We start from the raw sequence: 25,765 nt of genomic DNA on the forward strand, positions 1-25,765 counted from the left end.
AGGGGGTAATGGTATCCGACCCTGAGCGATCATTGCTTCCACCACTGCCTGGATGGCGGCTTGCAAATCACCTCCTGGCCCCAAGTTTGGGGCGCCACGATTAGCAATATCGGGATCTTCTTCTCCGCCATGATCGCGGTTGTCGGTGGTGCGTCTGGTGGTGACCATCGTGTCGTCTAGCTCAGATTTCCCACAGACGGCGCCAAAATGTTCCGGCTAAAAACCGACGACAGTCAACCCACGGGTCAACAATATGCCACCTCAACCGTCAAGGGCCCCACGGGGAAGAAGACCTGCAAAATGGCTGAAGAACGAACGGGTTAGCTGGCGCCGGGAAGTCCCGGCAGGCCACTCCGACGCTCAAGTTAGGTTTCAGGTGGAAAGTAGTGAGAACGAAGAAGACAGTAGTGAGTATGCGAAAAGTGCGATCCCCTCTTTCATACCTGTGAGAGGACTTATATACCTGTGAAGAGAACCTTCCACCTGTTAGCGTGGCAGACTTTGAGGGTATCCGGGGGGACAACTTCTGATACTATCTGACATCTGTGCCAGGAGGATGGCATCTGAGGGACAAGGGCAAGCTGTCTGTAACCGTCTTCCGACGTGGCGATACCCCTGGCTTTTGTCGTTTAGCCGGAAAAGGGGAGATGATTGCCACGGGTAAGAAAGATGCCGAAGACATGAGCGTAACCCGTTCCCTGCATATCAGTTTACACGCTTCTTTGTCTGTAGTGCGAATTAAACTTGAGCCAGGATTGTTTATCGGAGTGGGGGATCATCTGGGACCGACAGCAATCGGGTTTACCCAGGACCAAGTGTGGGGGGGCATTGCCCGGGCGAACCAGACATCGCGGATGAATGGCCGGGTGAACCGGGGTCCGGGGATGTGATTCCCGGGAGATGGCTCGGCAGTGTAGTCAATGTTTGGGCCGAGGTGTAGATGGTGCTGGCCGGGTGAACCGGGGTCCGGGGATGTGATTCCCGGGAGATGGCTCGGCAGTGTAGTCAATGTTTGGGCCGAGGTATAGATGGTGCTGGCCGGGTGAACCGGGGTCCGGGGATGTGATTCCCGGGAGATGGCTCGGCAGTGTAGTCAAGGTTTGGGCCGAGGTATAAATGGTGCTGGCCGGGTGAACCGGGGTCCGGGGATGTGATTCCCGGGAGATGGTCTCGGCAGTGTTCTCGTATTCCCCTAACCGAGGGTACCTACCTCGAGACCACGGGTCCCACTGTTGGCCACGTTAGCCACTTGGTTGACCTTTGGGGCCGCCTATGACTGGGTCAGACTTCCTTGACCGTGGGCCCCTGAATCGGCCAGGCTGGGCCTTCTATTGACTGACTGCGCCACGTCAGGCCTTGCAAGACTTACCACATCACCAATCATTAGAGGATTTATTACAGTAACATCTCTTTTTTCAAGAGTAGGCATGCATTTACAGATCCTGATATGTATGGTACTGAATTAGACTCAAGGAAGGGTTTTGTGTTACAGTTAGTAACAAGTTCTGGCATGTGCATCCATTGACTGGAGATTCATAAAGCAAACTGAGACGTTTTCTTATGTATAGAGTCATAGAGAAACCTGACCTAAAGGAACAGATTCTCTCTGCCAGTTTTCATTCTAAGATGGATTAATGCTGGCGCTGATTGGCTATGGCAACATGTCGAACAAATTCATTATTCGAAAGACTAAAATTATGCAGCAGCTAGCAAATTTGAAGGACCAACATCCATCCTTCATGACGGTGACAGTTCTGGTCAGGCGTAGACTTGCTATTATTCTTTGGAGCGCTGATAGAGAGCATGAAAAATTAGCAGGAAAACGTAACATGACATACGTGGCAATTCACGTATGCCATGCCACGCCGAAAAGTTTTTTCTGCCGCTGCGAAGAGAAAAAAATCCTAAATCCATCGAAATTTTTCCCTGCGCACCTTTTCCTTCTTCCTCCTCCTCTCGTCCACTGCCGCCCACGTTCTTCCTTCTCCTCTGTGACCGCCGCCATTGCATCTTCCTCTTCTCTGTAATCGCCGCCGTCATCTTCCTTCCTCCTCTGCGACTGCCGCCGCCGCATCTTCCTTCTTCCTCCTCTGCGACAGCCACCGCCGCATCTGATTTGCAGCAAAGTTCTGAAGTCGAACAGGTAAGCAGTAAGTGACCTTACCTGTTCTTTAAGGAAAGCACGCATGCGTTTTTCTGTCGCGCCGAATGCTGAGGGAGAATGTCATAAGCATAAGCCCGATGAGTCTCACTAGCTATCAACTCCACATCAGTGATAATTCCATCAGTAACTTGGTCAGCTCCCTCGCATGGAATTTCATCAGGGGCCTGCAATGGATTCCTCTGTTTTGCATCAGCTGACCATGAATGTGTCCTGGTATATAATCCTTTCACAAAAGAGTTTGTCACACTACCGAAATCTACTAGATTGTTGTTGCGAAGAGGGAAGGAAAGGAGGTGCGTGGTGGAGGCGGTGTTGTGGGGCAAAGGAAGGAAAGGAGATGCAAGATGGAGGCCAGCGAAGGTTGTTCTCTGATTGATCACAATGGGAAGGCGTCCGCCGGAGGCTGGTAGCGATGACGACAGAAATGCGGCGGCGGTCACGTTGCTGCTCGAAAAGGGTTTCGAAGGTTTCCTCCGAAAGGAAGGTGGGATGCGGACTTTTCCCGCGGCGGAGAAAAAAGTTTCGGGGAAGAGGGAAAAGGGTTTCGAAGGTTTCCTCCTTCAACGCGAATGGAAGATGGGATCCTCCGCGGGGATGCGGCGGGGAAGAGGGAAAAGGGTTTGGGGAAGAGGGAAAAGGAGCGCGCCGCAGCAGAAAAAAAAACTCCGCGTGAAAAAAATCTCCACGTGACATGAGATACGTGGATTGCCACGTAAGTCATGCTACTTTTCCTGCTAATTTTTCCTGCAGTGAATCATTTCTGTATTCTTTGTTTAGACTTTAGGAGACTGCGATCGTGGGTCGGTCAAAGTCTTTGTCTGCTCCATTGACTTTTGTGTATATCTAACCTAATGGAGGGCGGGCAGCGTTGAGCTCGTCTTTGCAGAGGAACTACCGCGCAGCTCGGCGGATGGAGTGAGGCAGAGGAGCCTCAATCGACTGCGCGTGCTCCGGTGTCGCTTCCAAACTCGCAGGGACCCCTGCGAAATCCGACGACAGGAAGATGGCTGCAAGCGACCGCCACGAGTCACCTGGTCGCCTCCGGAGACTGCGCGTGCCCAACGTCCTTTTCCTTCCAATTTCCAAGGTGAAACTCGTCCGCATATTCATCTACAACGGTTTTGGTAAAATAGTTATAAAAAAATAAATAAATAAATTAGGAAATAAATTGAGAAATTATAGTTAGTTACGATAGAGGAAGTTATTATCTTGGGTTTGTCAAGATTTGAACTTTTGTCCACTTCAACGATTCTATTCCATCATAACTAATTTAATTATACCCCGAGAGCATAAATTAAAATGTTCATACATGTTCGACAGATAGAGATTAACATATATAATTGAATCCATCTCAATCATTTATTTTAGCAACTGTTTGGAAGTTTAATATTTTAGATCTCCGGATTGACAAGGCCCCAATAGATCATCCACCTATACAATTAAGATTCAAAACTCATGATCAGTAAATTTATCATCATATCTGAATACTAATCTAGTATTCAGATCGTAAAATGTGAATATCTGGACTATAAAAAAATAATAGATCGTCCAATTGTTCAATCTTTTGAAAAGTTTTAGTATAATTTCTTAAATTAATTATTTGTATTTTATTCTAAAATTAGCCAATAACTTTTAACGGTCAAACTTCAATTGAAAGATAAATAATATAATCTACTTCTGAAAAAAAAATGATAAATCTCAGTCATGGACTCAATCTCTGGGGGTGGTCGGTCCGGTCCCACGGAAGTTTCCCACCGACCACCAGGATAAATCGAGAAGCGCATACGGCGGTCAATCCAGATACCCAGCATCCTTTGATTGCGTTTCCCATTTGGAGGAAAATTCCTACAAATACGCCGTAGCTGGGGATCGAATCGCGGATCCTAAGTCACAACCCGGATGTCCTACCGTTGCACCATTGCCCTGAGGACAATATAATTTACTTCTGAGAAACAACTACAAGTTGAGATTCATATCTCAAATAATTTTGGCATCCGATTTATTATAAGGGAAAAAAAACTAAAAAGATTTCATTGTTCTAAATTCGAACATTTAGGACCACCAAAAAAAACTAAGAACGAAGTGAATAAAACAAAGAAAAAATCATCTCATACAAAGAAATTAAATAAAAAAATATTTTTAAAGATGATTAAAATATAACATTTTAATTTTTTTATTCAATTTCAATAACAAATATAAAAATAAATATTTAAAATAAATATAATATAATAACTAATAAGGATTATAATTAATTTTTAAATATAAAATATTAATTATTAAATTGTAAATAAATTAAAATATCTAATTATTACAGATTCAGCAATCATAAAAAAATAATTTATTGCAATTGTTCCAATTTAAAATATTTTTCAATCTTAAAGATTTGTATTTTTTTTCTTTTATTGGTTTAATCTAAAATTTATCCTCAATTAATTTCTTCGAAAACATTTTATTTTCCGATATTTTTTTTCTTGCCTGTGTTTATTTTATTTATTGTTATTTGGTAACATGTATAATATACAATAGAAATTATAAACAATATTTTATTATAATACGATTATAATTATTATTGTATTTTAATAGTAAATAACTAATTGGTAGTTAATTAGTTTATTAATATAACTAATTAAGTATTTAATAATTATTAATTTATATTATTTAATAAAATGAAATAATTAAAAAATAAATAATTTTTTAATAAATGTTAAATTAAGATAATAATAATTAATATCTATTGGTAATTTTTTATTACATTTTATATATTAATTTATATTTATATTGAATTAATTTGATAATTTGATTGATATTTATATATTGCAGATAAGAAATCTTTAGATAAGAAAAGAAATAAAATTATGTACTATGAAATCATTTTTGCGCATAAGAAAAGAAATACCATGAAAAAAATAATTTGAAAAAATAATAATTTAGAATAACTTTTATACTGAATCATCAGCAATTAAAGAAAAAAATCAAGAAATTTTTAAATATATTTTATATTTTAACAATATATAAATAAGAAATTAATTATAGTTCTTACTAAATTATTATATTTTATTTATTTAAAATATTTATTTCCAAATTTATTATTAGGAAAGTGTATAAAAAGGGATTAAAGTTCAATATTTTAATCATCACTTGTCCACTCCTTTCATCGTAGAAATTAATGATTGTTGAGGAATTAATCACTAAGGTTTGGCAGTACTTCACCAATGGGGTTTTATTCTAATTTTTTGTGTATATTGGACCTTGTTCTTTCTACTGTTCTATTGAGAAAAATGCTAAGGCTATAGTTTTTACTAACAATTTCAGATCGACTTGTGTAAATTCGGCCAAATTAAAGGCCCATTCTCTTCCTCAGAGCTTGTGTTTTGTTTTCCTTCTGAGTCTGTTATATTGGACAGTCTATTACTCTCTAGAGATTCATGTTTACTTTATTTTGCTTGCATGCTTAGCTTGTTTTACAACTCCTAGTGGGGAACGTGTTCAAAATCACTACTACATGTAGTTAGTTTCTTATGCTTTATATATATCGTGTGGATTCTAGCCAGCCTTGAGTAGGAAGGAAACATGGGATGCATAAGAAGCTCATGACTTGTTTATTTGCTTTAGGGAAATGTGGACACAGTAATGGCTTTCGGTCATCAGTCTATGTTGTTGTTGTTGCTGCTCTTGGCTTTCTTTCAACTAAGCAACGCTTTGAACTTAGAAGGAGAGGTTTTATTGGCCCTTTCTGGCAGTTTGATACTTCCTCAGTCAGTGAACTCCACCTGGAATTCATCAGACCCGAGTCCCTGTGGATGGGGGGGAATCAGTTGCGACAGAGGTGGATTCGTGACTTCATTTGAGCTTCCTGAGCTTCAAATTTCTGGTTCGCTGGGCAAAGAAATAGGGTCGCTAAGTCATCTGAGGAAACTAGATCTTGGTGTCAACAATCTTTCTGGGACTTATTCCCTCAGAATTAGGCAATTGCACCTTTCTTGAATACTTGGATCTCTCAAACAATTTCCTTTCAGGTGAGATACCAGTGACCCTTCAGAACCTTCAAGAAGTTGTCATACCTTTCACTTTTCAATAATTTGCTGAGTGGCCATATACCAAGTCTTTTGTTCCACAGTCCATCCCTTGAAACTATCTACCTTAATGACAACAACCTCAATGGCTCAGTTCCTTCCTTTGATGGAAATACATGCAGGGTTAAATTTCTATGGCTTGGTGAAAATAATCTTTCTGGTATTTTGCCTGCTTCAATTGGTAATTGCAGTGAGTTAAAGGAGCTCTATTTATATACGAACCAGTTGACAGGACTTATTCCCTCTCAGATAGGCCAATGTCAGTCCTTGATTTCATTGCAGTTGTCTATGAATCAACTAGAAGGGATGGTTCCAAGAGAATTGGGTAATTTGAGAAATCTAGAAATCCTTTCACTTTTTAGTAATAATTTGATCGGAGAGTTTCCAATTGAAATTTGGAGAATCCCAAATTTGACATGTATATATATCAACAACAATAACTTCTCCGGACAACTGCCTGTGGAGATGTGTGAGTTAAAAAGTTTGACTAAGATTTACATCTATGATAATCAATTCACAGGGGTCATTCCTCAATGCTTGGGAATCAACAACAGTTTGGTGCAAGTTGACTTTACAAATAATGGTCTTGTTGGCAACATCCCTCCTAATATCTGTTTCAGAAATCAATTGATGTTTCTGTTATTGGGCAATAATAAGTTTAATGGGACAATACCTCCAGGAGTTGGGAACTGTTCGAGTTTGCAGAGGTTGATTCTTAGGAACAACAATCTCAGTGGCTCAATTCCAGAATTTGTTGTGACATCAAGTTTGCTATATATTGATTTAAGTTTCAACAAACTCAGTGGACAAATTCCCCAAACTGTAGGGAACTGTGTGAATCTAACCATGATCAATTTGTCAATGAATAAGCTTGATGGATTGATACCTCAACAAATAGGAAGCCTAGCCAACCTTCAACTTCTGAATCTGTCCAACAACAATTTGTATGGTCCACTGCCTTCTGAATTATCAGAATGTCGTAGGTTATTTGCATTGGACTTGGGATTCAACTCTTTCAATGGAACAATACCGACGAGCCTTGGAAACTTATCTGGTCTCTCTTGGTTGATACTGCAAGAGAATCAATTCAGCGGAGGAATTCCGGATTTCTTATATGAGTTAAATGGACTGATTGAGCTACAGTTTGGAGGAAACAAGTTGGGAGGCAGCATCCCGCTATCATTGGGTTCATTGCAAAACCTGAATGTAGCCTTAAACCTCAGTGATAATGGACTAGTAGGACAACTTCCACTTGAGTTGAGGAATTTGAATATGCTACAGAGCTTTGATATTTCTTTTAACAATCTAACAGGGAGTTTGATGCCCTTGAATAATTTCAGTTTATCGACACGCATCAATGTTTCATACAATGGTTTTAGTGGTTCATTGCCAAGAGGTTTGCTTAAGTTTGCAGAATCATCGCCAAGCTCATTTACAGGAAATCCTCAACTCTGCATCTCTTGTCAGACAGGAGATTCTACATGCACAAACATCACTATATTAGAACAATGCAGCGTGCCAAATAATAATTCCAAAGGTTTATCCAAGATGAAGATTGTAATCATAGCTCTTGCTTCAGGTTTGCTCTGTGCTCTAGTGCTTTCCTTTGCGGGATTTTTCTTTCTCAGGTGTAAAAGAAAGAAAGATGATGTTCCATCTTTGCAAGAAGGTTCTTCTTTCCTCCTAAACAAAGTGATTGAAGCCACTGAGGATTTCAATCAGCGATATGAAATCGGTAGAGGAGCTCATGGGATAGTTTACAAGGCAGCCCTTGACACAGGGAAAATATATGCTGCAAAGAAGATTGCTTTTCCAGGTCAGAAACGATCAAATCCAAGCATGATAAGAGAAGTCCAAACTCTTGGGAAAATCAGGCATAGAAATTTAGTGAAACTGGAGAAATTTTGGTTCGAATGTGAATATGGACTTCTATTGTATGAGTATATGGCAAATGGCAGCCTCCATGATGTTCTTCATGAGATCAAGCCGGCACCAGTCCTGGAGTGGAAGGTGAGGTACAAGATAGCTGTTGGCATTGCTCAAGGGCTAGATTATCTTCACAACGACTGCAGCCCTGCGATCATCCACCGCGACATAAAGCCTAAAAACATATTGCTGGATGCTGAAATGGAGCCACATATCTCAGATTTTGGGATCGCTAAGCTTGATCAGCTGCATTCTACTCAGTCAGCTACTATTATGGGCACCCCTGGTTATATTGCACCAGGTCTGCATCTCTCCTTTTTCTTTCCTTAGTAGAAATAGTTCTTAAATTGCTAACAGGTAACCAATCATTCTGCTTAGATGTATAGTTTCTACTATGATTCAATTCTGTCCTGTCAAATAATACATTTACTGTTAGTAAAAACTAGAATTGTTGTCGATGCCCACTCGATAAAATCTTATGTTTCTTGTTAACTAGCTCAAGTGAACACTTAAACCAAAAGCTCAAGTGGTCATGAAAGACACCAACCTTACCTGCTTTACTCTTCCACATTGCATTTCTTACAACTGCATGCATTGTCTTGTTATGCTTCTATGCTTTGCAACAGAGGCCGCGTACACGACCAGGAGGAGCAAGGAGTCGGATGTGTACAGTTATGGAGTCGTCTTACTGGAACTCATAACCAGAAAGATGGCCATCGACCCTTCGTTCTCGGAACATATGGACATAGTAGGATGGGTGACTTCCTCCTCGGACGGCAATGGTAAAATAGAAGCTGTCATGGATGAAGACCTCGCGAATGAAGTCGCAGGTACTTCAGAGATGGAAGAAGTGAACAAGGTACTTTCCTTGGCCATGAGATGTGTAGCAGGGAAGGCAAGCATGCGGCCTTCAATGCAGAATGCTGTCAGGGAACTGCAAGATATCTCGCAAGTCTAGATTTGCTGATTCTCAGAAACAAGGAAATCTCAATCCACAACTAGTATATAAAATCTTTTTTTTTTAAATGTAATCAAGGAGGATTTCTTACAGTAACATCTCGCGCTGCTGGTGATAGTTAAAACTTCTCTTTCCAAGAGTATGCATGCATTTACAGTTCTTGATATGAACGGTACTGAATTAGACTCAAGGAAGGGTTTTGTATTACAGTGAGTAACAAGTTCTGACATTTGCATCCGTTAACTGGAGATTCATAAAGAAAAGTGAAAATTTTCTTATGTTTTCATTCTAAGGTGGGCAAATTCGAAAGATCAAGTCTTTGTCTGTCCCGTTGACTTTTGAGCGTATCTAATATAATAGAGGGTGCGCAGCGCTTAGCTCGTCTTTGCACAACTTTGGCCTGCTCCGGTGTCGATTCCAAACTCGCAGGGACCCTTGCGAACTCCGACGACGGTAATTAAGGAAGATGGCAGGAAGCCACCGCCACGAGTCAACCGGTCGTCAAACCGGCCCTACGACCTTTTAGTTCCAATATCCAATGTCAAACTCGTGCGCATATTGACCTACAACGTGTGTTGGTAAAATATTTATAAAAAAAATAAATAAATTAGAATGTTCATACTTGCTCGACAACGGATAAGATGAACATAAATGAATCGTTTACTTGCTTTCTCTTGCTCCACAGAAAACCCAGATTTTGGCTTCTTCTCCGGCTCGGGCAGGTGGATCTGGAGCTTCTTGCATCCAGAATCTAAAGGCAGAGGCTTCCTGCGCTTGCGAGGTAGATGAATCTTTAAAACTCGACTACGCTTCTGGTTATGTTGTGCTTCTAGTTATGTTGTTCGCTTGTTGGGGCTCTAGGAGTTGGGTTGCATTTTCGGGAGTTGATTGCTTGGTCGGTTAGCTTATTGAACTCCAGATGTTCGATGATTTGCTTGTGTACGTAGGGGGGATATAGGATAGTACTGGAGTCAATTCTCCGCAGAATTGTGAGTAACGGGTCGGAACCAAGGCAAAGGAGAGGAGGAGATTTTGGAGAGAGAGAGAGAGAGAGAGGGCCAGTTATCTCTTTTCGAAATCTGGGCGAGATCTTACCTGAGCTGTGAGCGACGACAACCAGAAAGGAGCAGCGATGAGCGATGGTGAGGAGCGGCGGCCTGGACGACATGTTTATACGGTGACGGCGCCAATGAAATATTATAATAATAGATTTATAACTAAGATTTGAAAAAAAATCCTAATGGCAGCTTTCTTGTTTGTTTCCTTTAGGGAAGCGTCGACACAGTAATAATGGCTGTGTTGTTGTTGCTCTTGGTTTTCTTTCAACGAAGCAACGCCTTGAACTCTGATGGAGAGGCTCTGTTGGCCCTTTCCGACAGTTTGATTCTTCCTCCATCAGTGAACTCCACCTGGAACTCATCAGACCCGAGTCCCTGTGGATGGGTGGGAATCAGTTGCGACAGAGGTGGATTCGTGACTTCATTTGAGCTTCCTGAGCTTCAAATTTCTGGTTCGCTGGGCAAAGAAATTGGGTTGCTAAGTCATCTGAGGAAACTAGATCTTGGTGCCAACAATCTTTCTGGACTTATTCCCTCAGAACTAGGCAATTGCACATTTCTTGAATACTTGGATCTCTCAAACAATTATCTTTCAGGTGAGATACCAGTGACCCTTCAGAACCTCAAGAAGTTATCATACCTTTCACTTTTCAGTAATTTGCTGACTAGTAATATACCGAGTCTTTTGTTCCACAGTCCTTCCCTTGAAACTATCTACCTTGATGACAACAACCTCAATGGCTCAGTTCCTTCCTTTGATGGAAATACATGCAGAGTTAAAGTTCTAAGACTCGGTGAAAATAATCTTTCTGGTATTTTGCCTACTTCAATTGGTAATTGCAGTGAGTTAGAGGAGCTATATCTATATATGAACCAATTGACAGGACCTATTCCCATGATCATGAATGACCTCACAAAAGTAGATGTTAGTGATAATCATCTGGTGGGGAACATCCCTTTCAGCTCAAATAATTGTAAGTTGGAGAAATTGTTTTTGTCATCCAACCGATTTACCGGTGAACTTCCTGCGGCATTGGGTAATTGCACTAATTTGAAGAACCTTAATGTTGTTGACAATCACTTGTCAGGGAGAATACCATCAACACTTGGCTTGTTGACAAAGCTCGAGATTCTTTACCTATCTATTAACTCTTTGTCAGGGCCAATTCCCTCTGAGATAGGCCAATGTCAGTCTTTGATTTCATTGCAGTTGTATGATAATCAACTAGAAGGGATTGTTCCAAGAGAATTGGGTAATTTGAGAAATCTAGAAGTCCTTTTACTTTTTAGTAATAATTTGACTGGAGAGCTTCCAATTGAAATTTGGAGAATCTCAAATTTGACAACTATAGATGTTTTATGACAACAACTTCTCTGGGCAACTACCTGTGGAGATGTGTGAGTTAAAAAGTTTGAGTAACATTTCTATCTATGATAATCAATTCACAGGGGTCATTCCTCAATGCTTGGGAATCAACAACAGTTTGGTGCAAGTTGACTTTACAAATAGTGGTCTTGTTGGCAACATCCCTCCTAATATCTGTTTCAGAAATCAATTGTTGTTGCTGTTATTGGGCAATAATAAGCTTAATGGGACAATACCTCCAGGAGTTGGAAATTGTTCGAGTTTGCAAAGATTGATTCTTAGGAACAACAACTCAGTGGCTCAATTCCAGAATTTTTTGTGACATCAAGTTTGTTGTATATTGATTTAAGTTTCAACAAACTCAATGGACAAATCCCCCAAACTGTAGGGAACTGTGTGAACCTCACCATGATCAATTTGTCAATGAATAAGCTTGATGGATTGATACCTCAACAAATAGGAAACCTAGCCAACCTTCAACTTCTGAATCTGTCCAACAACAATTTGTATGGTCCACTGCCTTCTGAATTATCAGAATGTCGCAGGTTATTTGTGTTGGACTTGGGATTCAACTCTTTCAATGGAACAATACCGGCAAGCCTTGGAAACTTATCTGGTCTCTCTCACTTGATACTGCAAGAGAATCAATTCAGTGATGGAATTCCGGATTTCTTATATGAGTTAACTGGACTGATTGAGCTACAGTTTGGAGGAAACAAGTTGGGAGGCAGCATCCCGCCATCACTGGGTTCATTGCAAAACCTGAATGTAGCCTTAAACCTCAGTGATAATGGACTAGTAGGACAACTTCCACTTGAGTTGAGGAATTTGAATATGCTTCAGAGCTTTGATATTTCTTTTAACAATCTAACAGGGAGTTTGATGCCCTTGAATGATTTCAGTTCATTAACATACATCAATGTTTCATACAATGGTTTTAGTGGTTCATTGCCAAGAGGTTTGCTTAAGTTTGCAGAATCATCGCCAAGCTCATTCACAGGAAATCCTCAACTCTGCATCTCTTGTCAGACAGGAGATTCTACATGCACAAACATCACTATATTAGAACAATGCAGCGTGCCAAATAATAATTCCAAAGGTTTATCCAAGACGAAGATTGTAATCATAGCTCTTGCTTCAGGTTTGCTCTGTGCTCTAGTGCTTTCCTTTGCGGGATTTTTCTTTCTCAGGTGTAAAAGAAAGAAAGATGATGTTCCATCTTTGCAAGAAGGTTCTTCTTTCCTCCTAAACAAAGTGATCGAAGCCACTGAGGATTTCAATCAGCGATATGAAATCGGTAGAGGAGCTCATGGGATAGTTTACAAGGCAGCCCTTGACACAGGGGAAATATATGCTGCAAAGAAGATTGCTTTTCCAGGTCAGAAACGATCAAATCCAAGCATGATAAGAGAAGTCCAAACTCTTGGGAAAATCAGGCATAGAAATTTAGTGAAACTGGAGAAATTTTGGTTCGAATGTGAATATGGACTTCTATTGTATGAGTATATGGCAAATGGCAGCCTCCATGATGTTCTTCATGAGATCAAGCCGACACCAGTCCTGGGGTGGAAGGTGAGGTACAAGATAGCTGTTGGCATTGCTCAAGGGCTAGATTATCTTCACAACGACTGCAGCCCTGCGATCATCCACCGCGACATAAAGCCTAAAAACATATTGCTGGATGCTGAAATGGAGCCACATATCTCAGATTTTGGGATTGCTAAGCTTGATCAGCTGCATTCTACTCAGTCAGCTACTATCATGGGCACCCCTGGTTATATCGCACCAGGTCTGCATCTCTCCTTTTTCTTTCCTTAGTAGAAATAGTTCTTACAACAGCATTATGCTTCTATGCTTTGCAACAGAGACCGCGTACACGACCAGGAGGAGCAAGGAGTCGGATGTGTACAGTTATGGAGTCGTCTTACTGGAACTCATAACCAGAAAGATGGCCATCGACCCTTCGTTCTCGGAAAATATGGACATAGTAGGATGGGTGACTTCCTCCTCGGACGGCAAAGGTGAAATAGAAGCTGTCATGGATGAAGACCTCGCGAACGAAGTCACAGGTACTTCAGAGATGGAAGAAGTGAACAAGGTTCTTTCCTTAGCCCTGAGATGTGTAGCGAGGAAGGCAAGCATGCGGCCTTCAATGCAGAATGCTGTCAGGGAGCTGCAAGATATCTTGCAAGTCTAGTGATTTCTAATCATAGAGGATTTATTACAGTAACATCTCTTTTTCAGATATATAATTTTACAATATATAATTCAGATATTCACATCATATATATATATATAAATATATAATCTTCATTTTCTTTCCATGAATCACTTTTGAATTGAACAGCAACAGGAACTTGATGGATCGATCATTCACTACAGCACTGAATCCAACGTAACTGCTTCAATTAGCTTCCTAGCTAGCAGCTAGCTCATCTATCATGATGAGTACCAGTATCTAAGTTGGTTCTTTCCGCTTCGGCTTCTCCTTTTATGGCTCAAAATTCTCAAACTCTGTCTCAAGATATCGATCTCTCGATCTCTTTTCGATACCTCTTGTTCCATCGAATTGGTTCGCGATGTTACTGTTTCGATCGCATCTTCCTTCGCCTTGAGTTCCTTCTGCAGCTGCTCTATCATGCCTTCTTCCTCCTCTGCTTGCCTGTATAGCCTCTCCCCTGCAATTATATTACGTACGTAGGTGCATTAAAATTGTTCAATTATTTGCTCAGGTAGGGCACCACTGACAGAGATGTATTAAAGGGACTCTCTGCACATATTCCTCCTCGTCTGAAATGAAATGTGCTCGAAATAGTAGGCCTAAAGCTAAAAAAATGTGCTCAAAATATTGTTCATATTAAGACGAAACACATGCATCCTTGAAAATTTTCAGGAATCAAGCTGAAATTCTCTGCCTCATCACCTTTTATACGAGAAATTTCAATTGAGTTTGCATAGTTTACGTAGATCTTGATGAAATAGTTTCATTCTGATTTAAAGAGAGAGTTTAATTAATTAATTACCTGGTTGAGTTCTTCGAATGAGATCGTCGAGCTCGGTTTTGATGGCGAGGTAGAGCTGCTTCCACTTCTCGACTGCCTCCTCGCGGCGCGCCTGCTCCTCCCTCATCTGCTCGACGACGAGGTAGTGGTCGGCGCCGCCGCTGGCTGCGGCCGCGGCCGCCTCCTCCGCCACCTCGAGGCGCCGACGGAGCCGGCCCGCTTCCTCCTCCTGCTCCTGCCGCTCCGCCTCCCACTCCGCCTCCTTCGCCGCGAAGGCCCGCGCGTCGTGCTCCCGCGCCCGCCGCGCCTCCTTCAGCTCCTCCTCCAGCGCCGCCGCCTTCGCGATCAGCTCCCGCCGGCGAGCGGCGGCGCGCGAGCGGTGCCTGCTAATGACGATTCCCATGGGATTAAACTACAAAACTACGACGGATTAGATCGTTTTGTAGCAAGTCGAAGCGAGAGAAGACGGTGACAAGGCCCATGAAAGGTCGCATTCTTCCGTAGCTGGTTCCAGATCATATAATGCTCGGAAGAAGAAATAATAATAATAATAATAATCTAATTTCCAAAATTATTTTGTAATATTAGAATTATATTAATTTAAAATTCAAATTATGCGACCGTGTGTATAAAGAGGAGACAACATGATGATTTGTTTGTTAAACTAATTTTTTATAAAAAATAAAAATTATTTGCAGCAAAGCACATCAAATATCTGAAATCAGCGACACGCCCTTGAAATTGTAGTCAACCATTCCTGCGTCCGTCTGACACTCGAATTATTGATTTCTGGCATTTTGCAAAAGAGCACTTAAAGTTTAGTGATATTAAAAGAGGAAGGAATGCTATGCTGCGCGACGAGGAATTTACGACCCGTGTGTGACACCCGTGATCCGCCGCCGCTGTCGCCGCCGGCACGCTGCCTCGGGCGCGATCGACGCGTCATACGCCGACGCTCTGTCCGACGTCGGATTTCGATCGAATAGTGGCCGGAATTTAACGGAATTCGGCAAAACAGGGTCGGCAGTGCGTGCACGTCATTTTTGACCAAGCCAGTCCTTCCTCGGCTGGTCTCCGACGGCGATTTGATCGGAATCCGGCCACGATTTGGTCGAAAACGGCGCGCGCCACTGTGGATGCCGATCGGGCCAAATTCCGATCGAATCGCGGTCAGAGACTAGGCGAGGAAGGACCGGCATCCGACGCCAGTCCTTCCTCGCCCGGTCTCCAGCTGTGATTCGATCGGAATCTGGCCCGATCGTCGTCGACAGTGGTGCACAGTGGAGGCGGTGTTTTTCGAGCAAATTATGTCGGATTCCAGCCATTATCCGGTCGAAATCCGGCGCCGACCGAAGTGTCGGCGAGTGGCGCATCGATCGCGGCCGAGGCGGCGGCCGATGGTGGTCGAACGGCATGGCGAGGGCAGCGACAGCAACGATGGGTCAGGGAGTCGCGCACGGGTCGCACACGAGTTTGTCGCGCAGCATAACAAACCCGTTAAAAGAGGTATTTCATTAAAAGAGAAAGCGGGTGGTTATCGTAATTAAAATAAAATGAGAGGCCCTTATGATTAAATGGCACTGTTGACTGGCGCTGTTTCCCCCCTTGAATCACGCATCAAACACACACTTTGTCCAACCCAAACTTTAACCGCCCGGCTCCATCCTACGACTGCTGATTCGTTCGTTCGTTTTTTTCTATAATAATAATAATAATAATTTATCTATCTGATAAGAATGATTTTGTAATTTGGGTGGGGGTGCGTCAGCAGTTCATCTCCATTGGATTCCTGCACTGATAGTGATGGGGACTTGAGCTTGTCCTGGAGCATTGAATTGGGAGAAGCCAAGAAATTGATTAAGGGAATATTTGAAACCCCACCCATCATCTTCTTCTTTCAGCATTGCACACTTTGCCTGGCGTTTCCATGGTTGGCAGCCACATTCACTCTTCCTTCTCTAATTATTGATTGAATTGGTTGAGTTCGACCCAATCAGCATTCATTCTGTGGTGCTCATAATGTTGTATTTACTCCATTTACTCGGAGGAACGAAAATAAGAAAACAAACAACTAAAGAGAATAGAAAAAAAAAAAGAATCTTCGCAAGGCCACTAGTGGCCAAGCACTTACCATGAACTTTGATTTGTGACAAGACAGAGTGAGTGAATGAGTTTGCAATAACTTACAATGATGCTTGATTTTTATCGTTGTTGTTTGGGACCGAATATTTCAAAGGGGGGCAAGAAGTTGATTCCTAGCTCCTAATTTTGAATAGACGAGAAAATGAATCAAAATTTATCTTTGTTTTCTTTTCTTTTCGATAGGTAATGGAGAGAAGTATCTCGATTCTTATGCAAACATGGGACCAATGTTATATTTGTAACTCTTTTTCACTAAAATGTTTCTGTAATTTATGATAATCTTGGCATGCAATTGCTAAATAAATAAAACTTCCCTTGTCTTGTATACTCTGTCTTTATCTTTATTTATTATATTTATTTTTATCAAATATTTAACTTTTAATTTCATTTTTATATCCATCAGAATTGATTATGATGGAACAGACTTATAGAAAAGGGTAAGAGTTCGAATGTCAATGAAACCGAATAATATTCTTCTCCGTCGTGATCAACTGCAATTATGGGATGGCGAATTCCACCTTTATAGAAGAAGATGAATATCCATCCTCGTACCCATACATATACCCATCAGAAAATCAAATATCCCCCATACTAATAATTTTTTTCACTCCATCTAATTATCATCATTCAATAAAAAATATATTAGAATTAATATCATTAAAATATATATATATATATATATAATTTAATAAAAATAGAATAAATATTTATAAGTTATGAGGAAGAAGCAAAGAAAAAAATCATCAGATTTATTTCCTTATTTTTGAAGTGATTGTCGATGAAATAAAAGAAAAAATAATTAATATATATATATATATATTTTTAATTAGATATTTAAATAGTGTATGAGTGATTTTATTAAATTCACTTCATATTCATATCCGATTACTAAAAATCCCTTCGTATCCTCCATAAGAGGAAATTATTATCTTACGTTGCTAAATAAATAAAATTCTTTTTTCAATGCAAATGTGAAATAAATTAGTATAAAAAATGCAAACGAGAAAATTTCAAATCATCCGGTCCGCATGCGGTTCGGTTCGCTTCGCTTGTCCCGGCTTATTTCAATTCTCCATCTCCGAGGAGTGGTCGCGACGAGTCGACCTGATGGACGGCATGGCGGCGGTCGATAGCCATGGAGACGGCGATCTGGTCTCCCCTGGCGAGCTCCTCGGCGATTCCCTTGATCTCATCGCCGGAAGAGGAGCTTATGTCGCCCCTAACGGCCGATCCGTACGGGCTTCCCTCACTGGCACCCAGCGTGTAACCCCACCGCAACCCGGCGCCCCCGACCAGGTCATCTCTTCTCTCCTGTCCTCCTTCCACTGTTATTCTTTGTTGTTGTCGTTAAAAAAAATTCTCGGTTGGTGTGCTGCGCAGAGATCGACGGTGGAAGTAGTCGGGCATAGGGCTCAGGGTGCCGTTCCACAGCCCGGTTCCGTGGTTATTGCTCGTGTAAGATTTCTTATGTTTCCTTTCGCCTTCTTATGGTTACTGTAACATGTCCTTTCAGGTCAGATTTATTTTTCTTATAGCCTATTACCATGTAGGTGAATTTGCATTGCCATTTATTTTGTTGTTTAGGGCAAAGTTGTTGAACGACCATGGCCTAATGTTTGTTCTTATGAGACTGCTATATTAAAATTGTCACTTTGATACTATGAATGGCATAAGGCCAGCTAAATCAATGTTAAGGTGCCAACTCAAAAGGTGTGTGCCATGCTAGCTAATTATCTAAAAATGATTTATCTTTCAGATAGCGCTATAAGAATGCTGAGTTTGACCGAGCTTGATAATGCTCAAACTTCTTTGTTTATCTTATCGAGCTTGTTCAAGCTTGTTTATTTAAATCTTATCAAACTTGGGTCGAGTTCGAGCTTTTACCTGAGCTGAACTAATAAGATGGTTATTCTTATAATCTAGTGAAACCATTGATGCAATTAATAAAACTTAAAATGAAAGCAGGGAGAGCTGTGGCCATCTGAGCCTAGCATAGTATTATAAATACATTGGCGTATGATATTCTTTATATTTTTTGATTAAAAACTGAAGAAGAAAAAATAATTTCATAAAGCTTTAGATAAGTTTGTGAACAACTTTGTTCAAGACCTTTCTTCATGAATACTAACAAGCCAAGGTTCAAGCATGTTTGTTTTATATAATACTTTATATCAAATGGACATAAATAAGTTTTTATTGAGCCAAGATTTGTTCTTGTTCTAGAACACTCTCTTGTAACCCAGATCAAAATAGCTGATACACCAACTACCAAGTTCTAGAGTTAAAAATTTAGTTTCTGGCTTGGATACATGCCATGCTTCATCAAACAGATCAGAAGTTAAAAATTTAGTTGCTTGCAAGAACAAATTTGTCAACTGTAAAACTTTTGTTGTTACTTACAATCTAGCTCATGCAGTACTTTGTTATTGATTGAAAGATCTCTTGTCGATGTGATATGTTGGTTTATACACTTTGGACATTAGGGTTTCATTATAAGGCTAGTGGTGCACAAGAAATACAAGCTACATGCAGCTCTATGTATCTCTGTGATGATCATAATACAAGACATTGTTTTGGCAGGTTACGAAGGTTATGGCCCGCATGGCATCAGTCGATATAATGTGTGTTGAGTCCAAAGCTGTGAAGGAAAAGTTTACTGGGATAATCAGGTTGATGAGTATATCATATACTCCCTACAAACTTTTTTGTGTGGATTTCTGCTAATTCACATATTTTTAGATGATTAAATTTCCTTGCAGTATTGCCACAATCCTAGAAACATTAAATAAGTTCTTTTTTAATTACTATATATCCTCTTATGGGTTATTTTTCGGCTTTGGATGGCCAATATCTAGAGTGTTAGAGAAGATTGACTCAGCATCTTTTTCCAAAGATATTTTAATATCTTATTTCTATAATACACAACAACAAGAGAATTAGGGTTTAATTTGTGGAAGTTACTGATTGGTTTCACTGTCACAGGCAACAAGATGTTCGTGCAACTGAAATTGATAAGGTGGATATGCATCTCTCTTTCCATCCTGGTGACATTGTTCGAGCTCTTGTTGTATCCTTGAGTACTTCATGTGATATGTTTATTTCCTTCTGGGAATATTTTTAAAACTTTTTTATGCCTTGGCATAGTTTATATGTTACGACGTATCTGATTTACTTATCTGGGATTATGTTGCATTGACTTAACTGTTGCTAAGCTTTCTCTTGGAGATGCAAGAGCATATTACCTTTCCACTGCGAAGAACGAACTAGGAGTAGTTTCGGCTCAAAGCATAGCAGGTTTGATTCTGGGATGGACCTCTTTGAATGTCATCCCTTTTACCATTTCTTATCTAGCTGAACTATTATGGTTATTAATACATTTGTTTAGGACACATTCTATATCAAACACTGGGAGTTTAAACTATTTCTTTGTTTCATTTCAGGTGGTAACATGGTTCCAATCAGTTGGACAGAGATGCAATGCCCCTTGACTGGCCAAGTCGAACATAGAAAAGTGGCAAAGACTGCTTAAGTTTTAAGGCTGGTTCTGACTGTTAGTTAAAGCAGATGTGGAAATTGAGATGTTGTTGCCATAAATTGATCTTGAATCATAGGCTTGTATGTTGATTTTGTTCAGCTAGTGAGCACTATTTCTTTTTCTTGCTATCAATTGTGAAAATTTTCATTTTACTTTCAAGGTTTATTAGTTTTTTTTTCCAAGTATTTTTGCTTACAAATTTTTGGTAAGACATGCCAAATTTACTTTTATTGTTGAATATATCCAAGTTAAAAGGTTTTTTATTTTAAACTAGATTTAAAAAAAAATTGCTTGTCACAATAAATCATATCTACTCACAAATTTGTGATAGAAATCTGCACCGTTCGATTTTAAAATTAAGATTAAATGTCAGGTCGTAATTTGAATGAGTGATTTGCTTTAGGGTTTAGGGATTTAGCGATCGGCCGTTGATTTTAAAATCGAATAGTTTAGATTTCTATCACAAATTTATGACGGGAGTCTTGCAATAAGGATCTAAACTGTTTAATCAAACAATTTGGATCTTTATCGCAATCGCCGCCATCTCCCCTTGCCGCCCCCGCAAGCGCAAAATTTATGATAGAAATCTAAACTCCTTTGATTTTAAGTCTACCACCTTCGAACGGCCGATCGTTAAATTCCTAAATCCTAAACCGTAAAGCAAATCACTCGGGTGCTCCCAAACTACGCCGCCCGCTTCGGGGTGAATTTACCAAGCACCTCTGTCGCGTCCTTGCACCAATTTCCTCCTTGTCGCCCGGTGCAGATTTCACAAATTTGTCGGAAACGGAGACATTCGTGTTTATTGTGACCAGCAATTATATCATAATCAAAATAAAGAATAATATCTAATATTATCAGCTCTAACAGAATCTAAAAATTAATGGCAATGGAATGCCCGACAACCAGCCCACTGGTGTTTGCTAAATTTGGGTCCGGAATCGAAGCACCAAACCAGTTCCCAGCCCTCCATAATTACTCCCGTTCTTCCTCCCCGTTCCTCGACAGTCGTACGTTAACGTAGAACTCATCCTCCCCTGTGCGATGAGCCCCGTGGCGGTGAAGTGTGGCTCCGTCCACCGCCCGGAGGCGATCGCCACCTTCAACGCCGCCCCTTTCCACCTCCTGGAGCTCACCATCATCTCCGCCCAGGAGCTCCACCCGGCCGCCAGGTCCACGGCCACGTACGCCTCCGCCTGGGTGGATCCGGCTCACAAGCTCCGCACTTGCCTGCTGGATACCACCGGCCACGCGGACCCCACCTGGAACCACAAGTTCCTCTTCCGCGTCGACGACGCCTTCCTCGCCTCCGACACCGCCGCCGTCGACGTCCACTTCCTCCACGCCCGGCGCCTCCGCCGCGACCGCCTCCTCGGCTTCGTGCGCGTCGTCCTGAGCGCCGCCCTTCCCCGCCGCGTCGTCGCGCTCCAGGTGCGCCGCCCCTCCTCCCTCCGCCCCTGCGGCATCCTCAACCTCAGCGTCGCCCTGCTCGGCCGCCACGAGAAGGAGATGCTGCTCTTCTATTACGACCTCTCCGCCGCCGCCGCCTCATTCTCCTACGAAGACCTCGCCGCCGCCAAGCGCCACGGAGGCGTCTCTGCCACCGGCGATCAGGAGAAGTGGAAGCTGGAGAGGAACAGGTCCGTGGAGAGGGAGGGCGGACTGGAGGAGGAGGAAGAGCGGGAGAGGGAGTCCATGGAGACGAAGCTGGAGATGTGGAAGCTAGAGATGTCGCCGGTGAAGGAGACGGTGGAGGAGGGCCAACCGAGAAAGAGGAAGAAGGGCCCAGGCTTCATGCGTTGCTTCTCCTGCGGTGTGTGAGTGGTGAATTGGAAGGAGACCAAGTAGCTATTAAGTAGATTCTTTCTTTCTTTCTTTCTTATGGTTTGTTTCTTAAATGTTAATGAAACCATGTGTATGTTCAGCTGCCTGTCTATGTTTATGAATTATTTTATTTGGAATAGTTAACAATGTGGGATACAATCAAAAGTCTCACATTGAAAATATATGAAAAAGATTATGAGATTATAAGATGGAGATATTTATATTGGTACGAGACCTTTTAGATAAAACTCAAAAACAAAATCATGAGGACGTGGATCCAAAATGGATAATATCATACTGTTTTATAGATATATGTGGATTCTATCGGATCTAATAGTAGTATCAGAAAAGGTCTATGTGGTGTCATGTAAGGGGTCTGTTAGGACGGTTAAGAGAGACTCTCAGTGGTCCTTTATTTGGGGAATAGATTATTTGGATACAATTAAAAGTCCCACATTGGAAATACATGGAAAAAATCCTGAGAGTTATAAGATGACTCTATATTTATATTGATATGAAATTTTTTTGGGTAAAGTCCAAAAACAAAACTATGAGGGTGTGATCCCAAAGTAGACAATATCATATCATTGTGGAGATATATGTAGATTTTATCGGATCTAACAAACAATCTATGAATCACCTTAGAAATAATGTTTTGATGAAAACTACAAGGGAAATCATAGCTTTAGATCATTCAACAATAATTGGAGCATCCAGTGTTACCATAAAAACTGCATGAGATATCACATTTGTATGTGGCTGAAACTAACTAAAACTCCATATAGGAAATCACACACTTCACAAAAACATTATCTAGCAGCCACAGAGAGTTAATAGTATTCACTTACCAAACTACAAGGCCACAACATCCTCGCCCATCTATTCACGGTAAGATCGATGTTAATATCATAGTTTGATAAGATAGAGTTGTGATGTAGAATAGTCATTGACAAGGTACTGAAACATTACCTTCTCAGGAGTAGCAGCCTTGTAGTTGTTATCTACTGCACTACCTATAAGCATCTTTGGCATTGCAGTTACACCCTTGAAGAAGTAAGGATTATAGTGCAGATACTTCTGACTCTGAATTTGCAGATAAAATTAGGGAGCATTCTTACAAGCCAAAAGTAAAGCAAAATATTTAGTGAGGCATAGTTTTGAGGATTATCTTTAGAAGTATATTCATAATTCGATAAAGTTCAAGCATCGAAGATCTTGTTGCTATCACAGTACCATATTGTGAAATAAAAGATAAAGTTGGGTAATGATTCACATAAAAAAAGAAGAGGATAGGAGTGCTTATTTGTCCATTAAAAGTTGGGTTCCAGATCCATTTTGTTTGGATTTGGAGAATTCATAATTGCATTTATTTTCATTATAGTAATCACAAACAGGAAACAGAATTGAGGTTGTAACAAAGGACCATGAAGAAAATTAAGGGTGTTGATCAAGCATGTGAAGAATACAAAAAAAATTGGAATAGTTAGTTGCTTAGTTAAGTTGACGAGAGAAAGCTCCTGCCACCACATTAATTCAATGAGAATAAGAAATAAATATTACCAAAAAACTTCCAGTAAGATCAGGGTTTCCTGCCAATAAGGAAAGCACATCGCTTTGTCTGTTATGTGGTGCCTGCAAAATTTTAGTTTGCAAGTTTGTGTCAAAAAAAGGAAGGTAAATCTGGAAAGAAGGGGAAACAATGTTAGCAGTCGATAGAACCATTACCTTTGTGATGAAGCTCAAGTGTGGAGCATGTGCCACATTGACAAACTTCTGTGTTCTCTCACTTTTAAAGACTAAGTTTGGATCACATAGTTTGCTAGGGCACACAAAGGTTTTGCCTTCATCATTTGATCCCTCAAATACCTCAAGATCAATAATAAGATTATTGTTCACTTCTTTTGCATCCAGTACACCATGGTCTCGGTTTGAAAATAGAGAAAACGAATGGCAAGAGGAACAAGTTTGCTGGTAAACTTGTTGACCTCGTCTAACTCTGCTCAATTTAAGCACCCAGCTTACAAATTGAGAATGAATTCAAATCTTTGCAAAGTTCAAATTGAAACGTTATAAATTGTAAGTAACTACAGAATTTGCCTTGGCATTCATTATGTTGACACAAAAAACTCGTTGCTGAGAAATGAGATAGATAGTAACCATCTCAACTAAATGAATATAATGAGCAATACTGCATATGTAACAACATTTTCTTTAGGGCATTTATTTATCGGATGTTATATAAATTACTGAACATGGTTTTCATGGCAAAGAAGTTAGTTCAATACTCACAAAGAATTGTCATTCACTAGGGAATCAAGGATGCCTTGGTGAGGCCAAGGGTAGCGAGGACATGTTTCAGCATCATCAGCAGTTGCTACAGTGCCAAGGCTGAATATACCTGAGATTCCTGCTCCAATGACCATCAATGCTCTTACAGACTTAATTTTTCCAAGTTTACTTGACTGATCTGCATTAGATGCAGCCGATGGCATCGAAAGTAGGGCCTGTGAATAGAAATATCTCATTGTAGAAACTTTCAACTGTAAGGTAACTTAAACAAGTGCCCAAGAACTAAAATAGACTGGTAAGCGAATATATTACACTCATTTCTTTATCAGTTGGAAAAGATTGATATCCTTTGATCTTTTCCAATTGTTTTCAACTACATGTAACATCATCTCAATGCAATTGAACTACAAGATATGAAGTACAAACTGAGAGTTGAACCCAAGACAACAATTCATTCCAACAATTGTAGCGTACACTTGGTGCTCTTACCAGGAAAAATTATACTCTATCTGAACAAACATCTCAAGATGTTCTAAAGGTATAATATCAATTTCAGATAAAGGATTGCAGAAGCTGCTTACACATGGTTGAATCTGCCACCTTTTCCTTAGAAGCTGGCTGATAATTCTCCCAGCCTCCATGTCACTTGATCAGTAGCGGAGCAAAAAAAATACCTACTTGCAGGAAAGGACAGAAATCGATCGGGAATTAGATTTAGCAGAAAATATAAAGAAGGTCTATCACTTTCAAGTTCCAAATAATACATTTTCTCTAGAACAATGTGGACAATTTAGCTGGGACAAAAATGCAATTCATAGTCAACTAAATAGATAGCTAAACTCAAGAGGAAAAAAAACTACATTTACTTTCAGTTTATGGCTTACTTATACATTGTATAAGTAAATCTGGACTGGATTGATTCCAAGAGAACAATCACCTCAGTCAACCACAAACCGAATGACGTAGTCTAAGAAACATTTCTCAGCAAAGTAAAATGCAGTAACCGCGTCGTAAGCTCGGATCTACGAACCTCGATCGACAAATCCTAACAACAAAATTCGAGAAACTGAAAAGAACTCGAGGAATGCTGATCTACCTGAGAATGAGATGAGATCCACCGAGAAGACACCAAGAAGAGGGACGATAATTTAGGGTTCTGGGATTGGGAGTAATGTCGGCAGTGACGCCACCTGGCGCTCCTTATCGCTTGTCTCATCCACGCTTCCTACGTGGAGTACACGTCAGCCGATCTTCTGTTATGTCAACTGATACTTCAGTAACTGATTGGACGGCTGAGATGAGGTGTTAGGATGGATAATAGTAACTGATTGGACGGCTGATTGGTCTGGCGCTCCTGACCTCGCAAACACTCAGCGAAGATGCTTCGACCAACGGAATCGTGGGGTTTTTCCCCGCAGCGCACGCCTT

The 25,765-nt window shown here is 40.8% G+C and overlaps 3 protein-coding genes and 3 pseudogenes across 5 annotated transcripts; 4 read left to right on the forward strand and 2 right to left on the reverse strand.

The window, feature by feature from the left end:
* Positions 1-5,794: 5,794 nt before the first annotated feature.
* LOC141822099 (uncharacterized) lies at positions 5,795-9,326 on the forward strand (annotated as a pseudogene).
* A 492-nt stretch (positions 9,327-9,818) lies between these two features.
* On the forward strand, positions 9,819-13,829 carry LOC141821217 (uncharacterized; annotated as a pseudogene).
* Positions 13,830-13,833: 4 nt separating this feature from the next.
* On the reverse strand, positions 13,834-15,014 carry LOC141821219 (uncharacterized; annotated as a pseudogene).
* A 2,757-nt stretch (positions 15,015-17,771) lies between these two features.
* On the forward strand, positions 17,772-20,356 carry LOC141821220 (uncharacterized). Its single transcript, XM_074708620.1, has 6 exons — positions 17,772-17,985; positions 18,070-18,144; positions 19,270-19,358; positions 19,672-19,756; positions 19,902-19,983; positions 20,130-20,356. Exons 1-6 carry the CDS (start codon positions 17,797-17,799, stop codon positions 20,216-20,218), a joined length of 609 nt encoding a protein of 202 aa, XP_074564721.1. The 5' UTR covers positions 17,772-17,796; the 3' UTR covers positions 20,219-20,356.
* An 894-nt stretch (positions 20,357-21,250) lies between these two features.
* LOC141821218 (uncharacterized) lies at positions 21,251-22,045 on the forward strand. The gene has a single exon (XM_074708619.1). The coding sequence runs from the start codon at positions 21,269-21,271 to the stop codon at positions 22,043-22,045; it is 777 nt and encodes a 258-aa protein (XP_074564720.1). The 5' UTR covers positions 21,251-21,268.
* Positions 22,046-22,680: 635 nt separating this feature from the next.
* On the reverse strand, positions 22,681-25,498 carry LOC141822128 (cytochrome c1 2, heme protein, mitochondrial-like). 3 transcript variants are annotated; one of them, XM_074709556.1, is made up of 7 exons: positions 25,434-25,498; positions 24,919-25,011; positions 24,338-24,552; positions 23,774-24,044; positions 23,609-23,680; positions 23,018-23,131; positions 22,681-22,927 (listed from the first exon to the last, which is right to left on the reverse strand). In XM_074709556.1, exons 2-7 carry the CDS (start codon positions 24,976-24,978, stop codon positions 22,901-22,903), a joined length of 759 nt encoding a protein of 252 aa, XP_074565657.1. In that variant the 5' UTR covers positions 24,979-25,011; positions 25,434-25,498; the 3' UTR covers positions 22,681-22,900. The 3 variants fall into 3 exon arrangements, with proteins under 3 accessions (XP_074565657.1, XP_074565658.1, XP_074565659.1); XM_074709557.1 differs by lacking the exon at positions 25,434-25,498 and adding an exon at positions 25,368-25,386; XM_074709558.1 differs by having other exon boundaries at positions 22,805-22,927; positions 23,018-23,061.
* Positions 25,499-25,765: the final 267 nt, after the last annotated feature.

This window comes from Curcuma longa, chromosome 2 (genome assembly GCF_044706935.1).
Source record: "Curcuma longa cultivar G26 ecotype Majalengka, Jawa Barat chromosome 2, ITB_CL_G26_1.1, whole genome shotgun sequence".
Lineage (NCBI taxonomy): Eukaryota > Viridiplantae > Streptophyta > Magnoliopsida > Zingiberales > Zingiberaceae > Curcuma > Curcuma longa.

Bases quoted from the DNA above. Each gene is read 5' to 3' on its own strand.
- LOC141821220 (XM_074708620.1), top strand. From the start codon at position 17,797: ATGGACGGCATGGCGGCGGTCGATAGCCATGGAGACGGCGATCTGGTC. The intron at 19,757-19,901 runs GTATCCTTGAGT...ACTGTTGCTAAG, and splicing joins ACATTGTTCGAGCTCTTGTT to CTTTCTCTTGGAGATGCAAG. The intron at 19,984-20,129 runs GTTTGATTCTGG...GTTTCATTTCAG, and splicing joins TTCGGCTCAAAGCATAGCAG to GTGGTAACATGGTTCCAATC.
- LOC141821218 (XM_074708619.1), top strand. From the start codon at position 21,269: ATGAGCCCCGTGGCGGTGAAGTGTGGCTCCGTCCACCGCCCGGAGGCG.
- LOC141822128 (XM_074709556.1), bottom strand. From the start codon at position 24,978: ATGGAGGCTGGGAGAATTATCAGCCAGCTTCTAAGGAAAAGGTGGCAG. The intron at 24,553-24,918 runs GTAAGCAGCTTC...TTCTATTCACAG, and splicing joins GGTGGCAGATTCAACCATGT to GCCCTACTTTCGATGCCATC. The intron at 23,681-23,773 runs GTAATGGTTCTA...AAAATTTTGCAG, and splicing joins ACTTGAGCTTCATCACAAAG to GCACCACATAACAGACAAAG.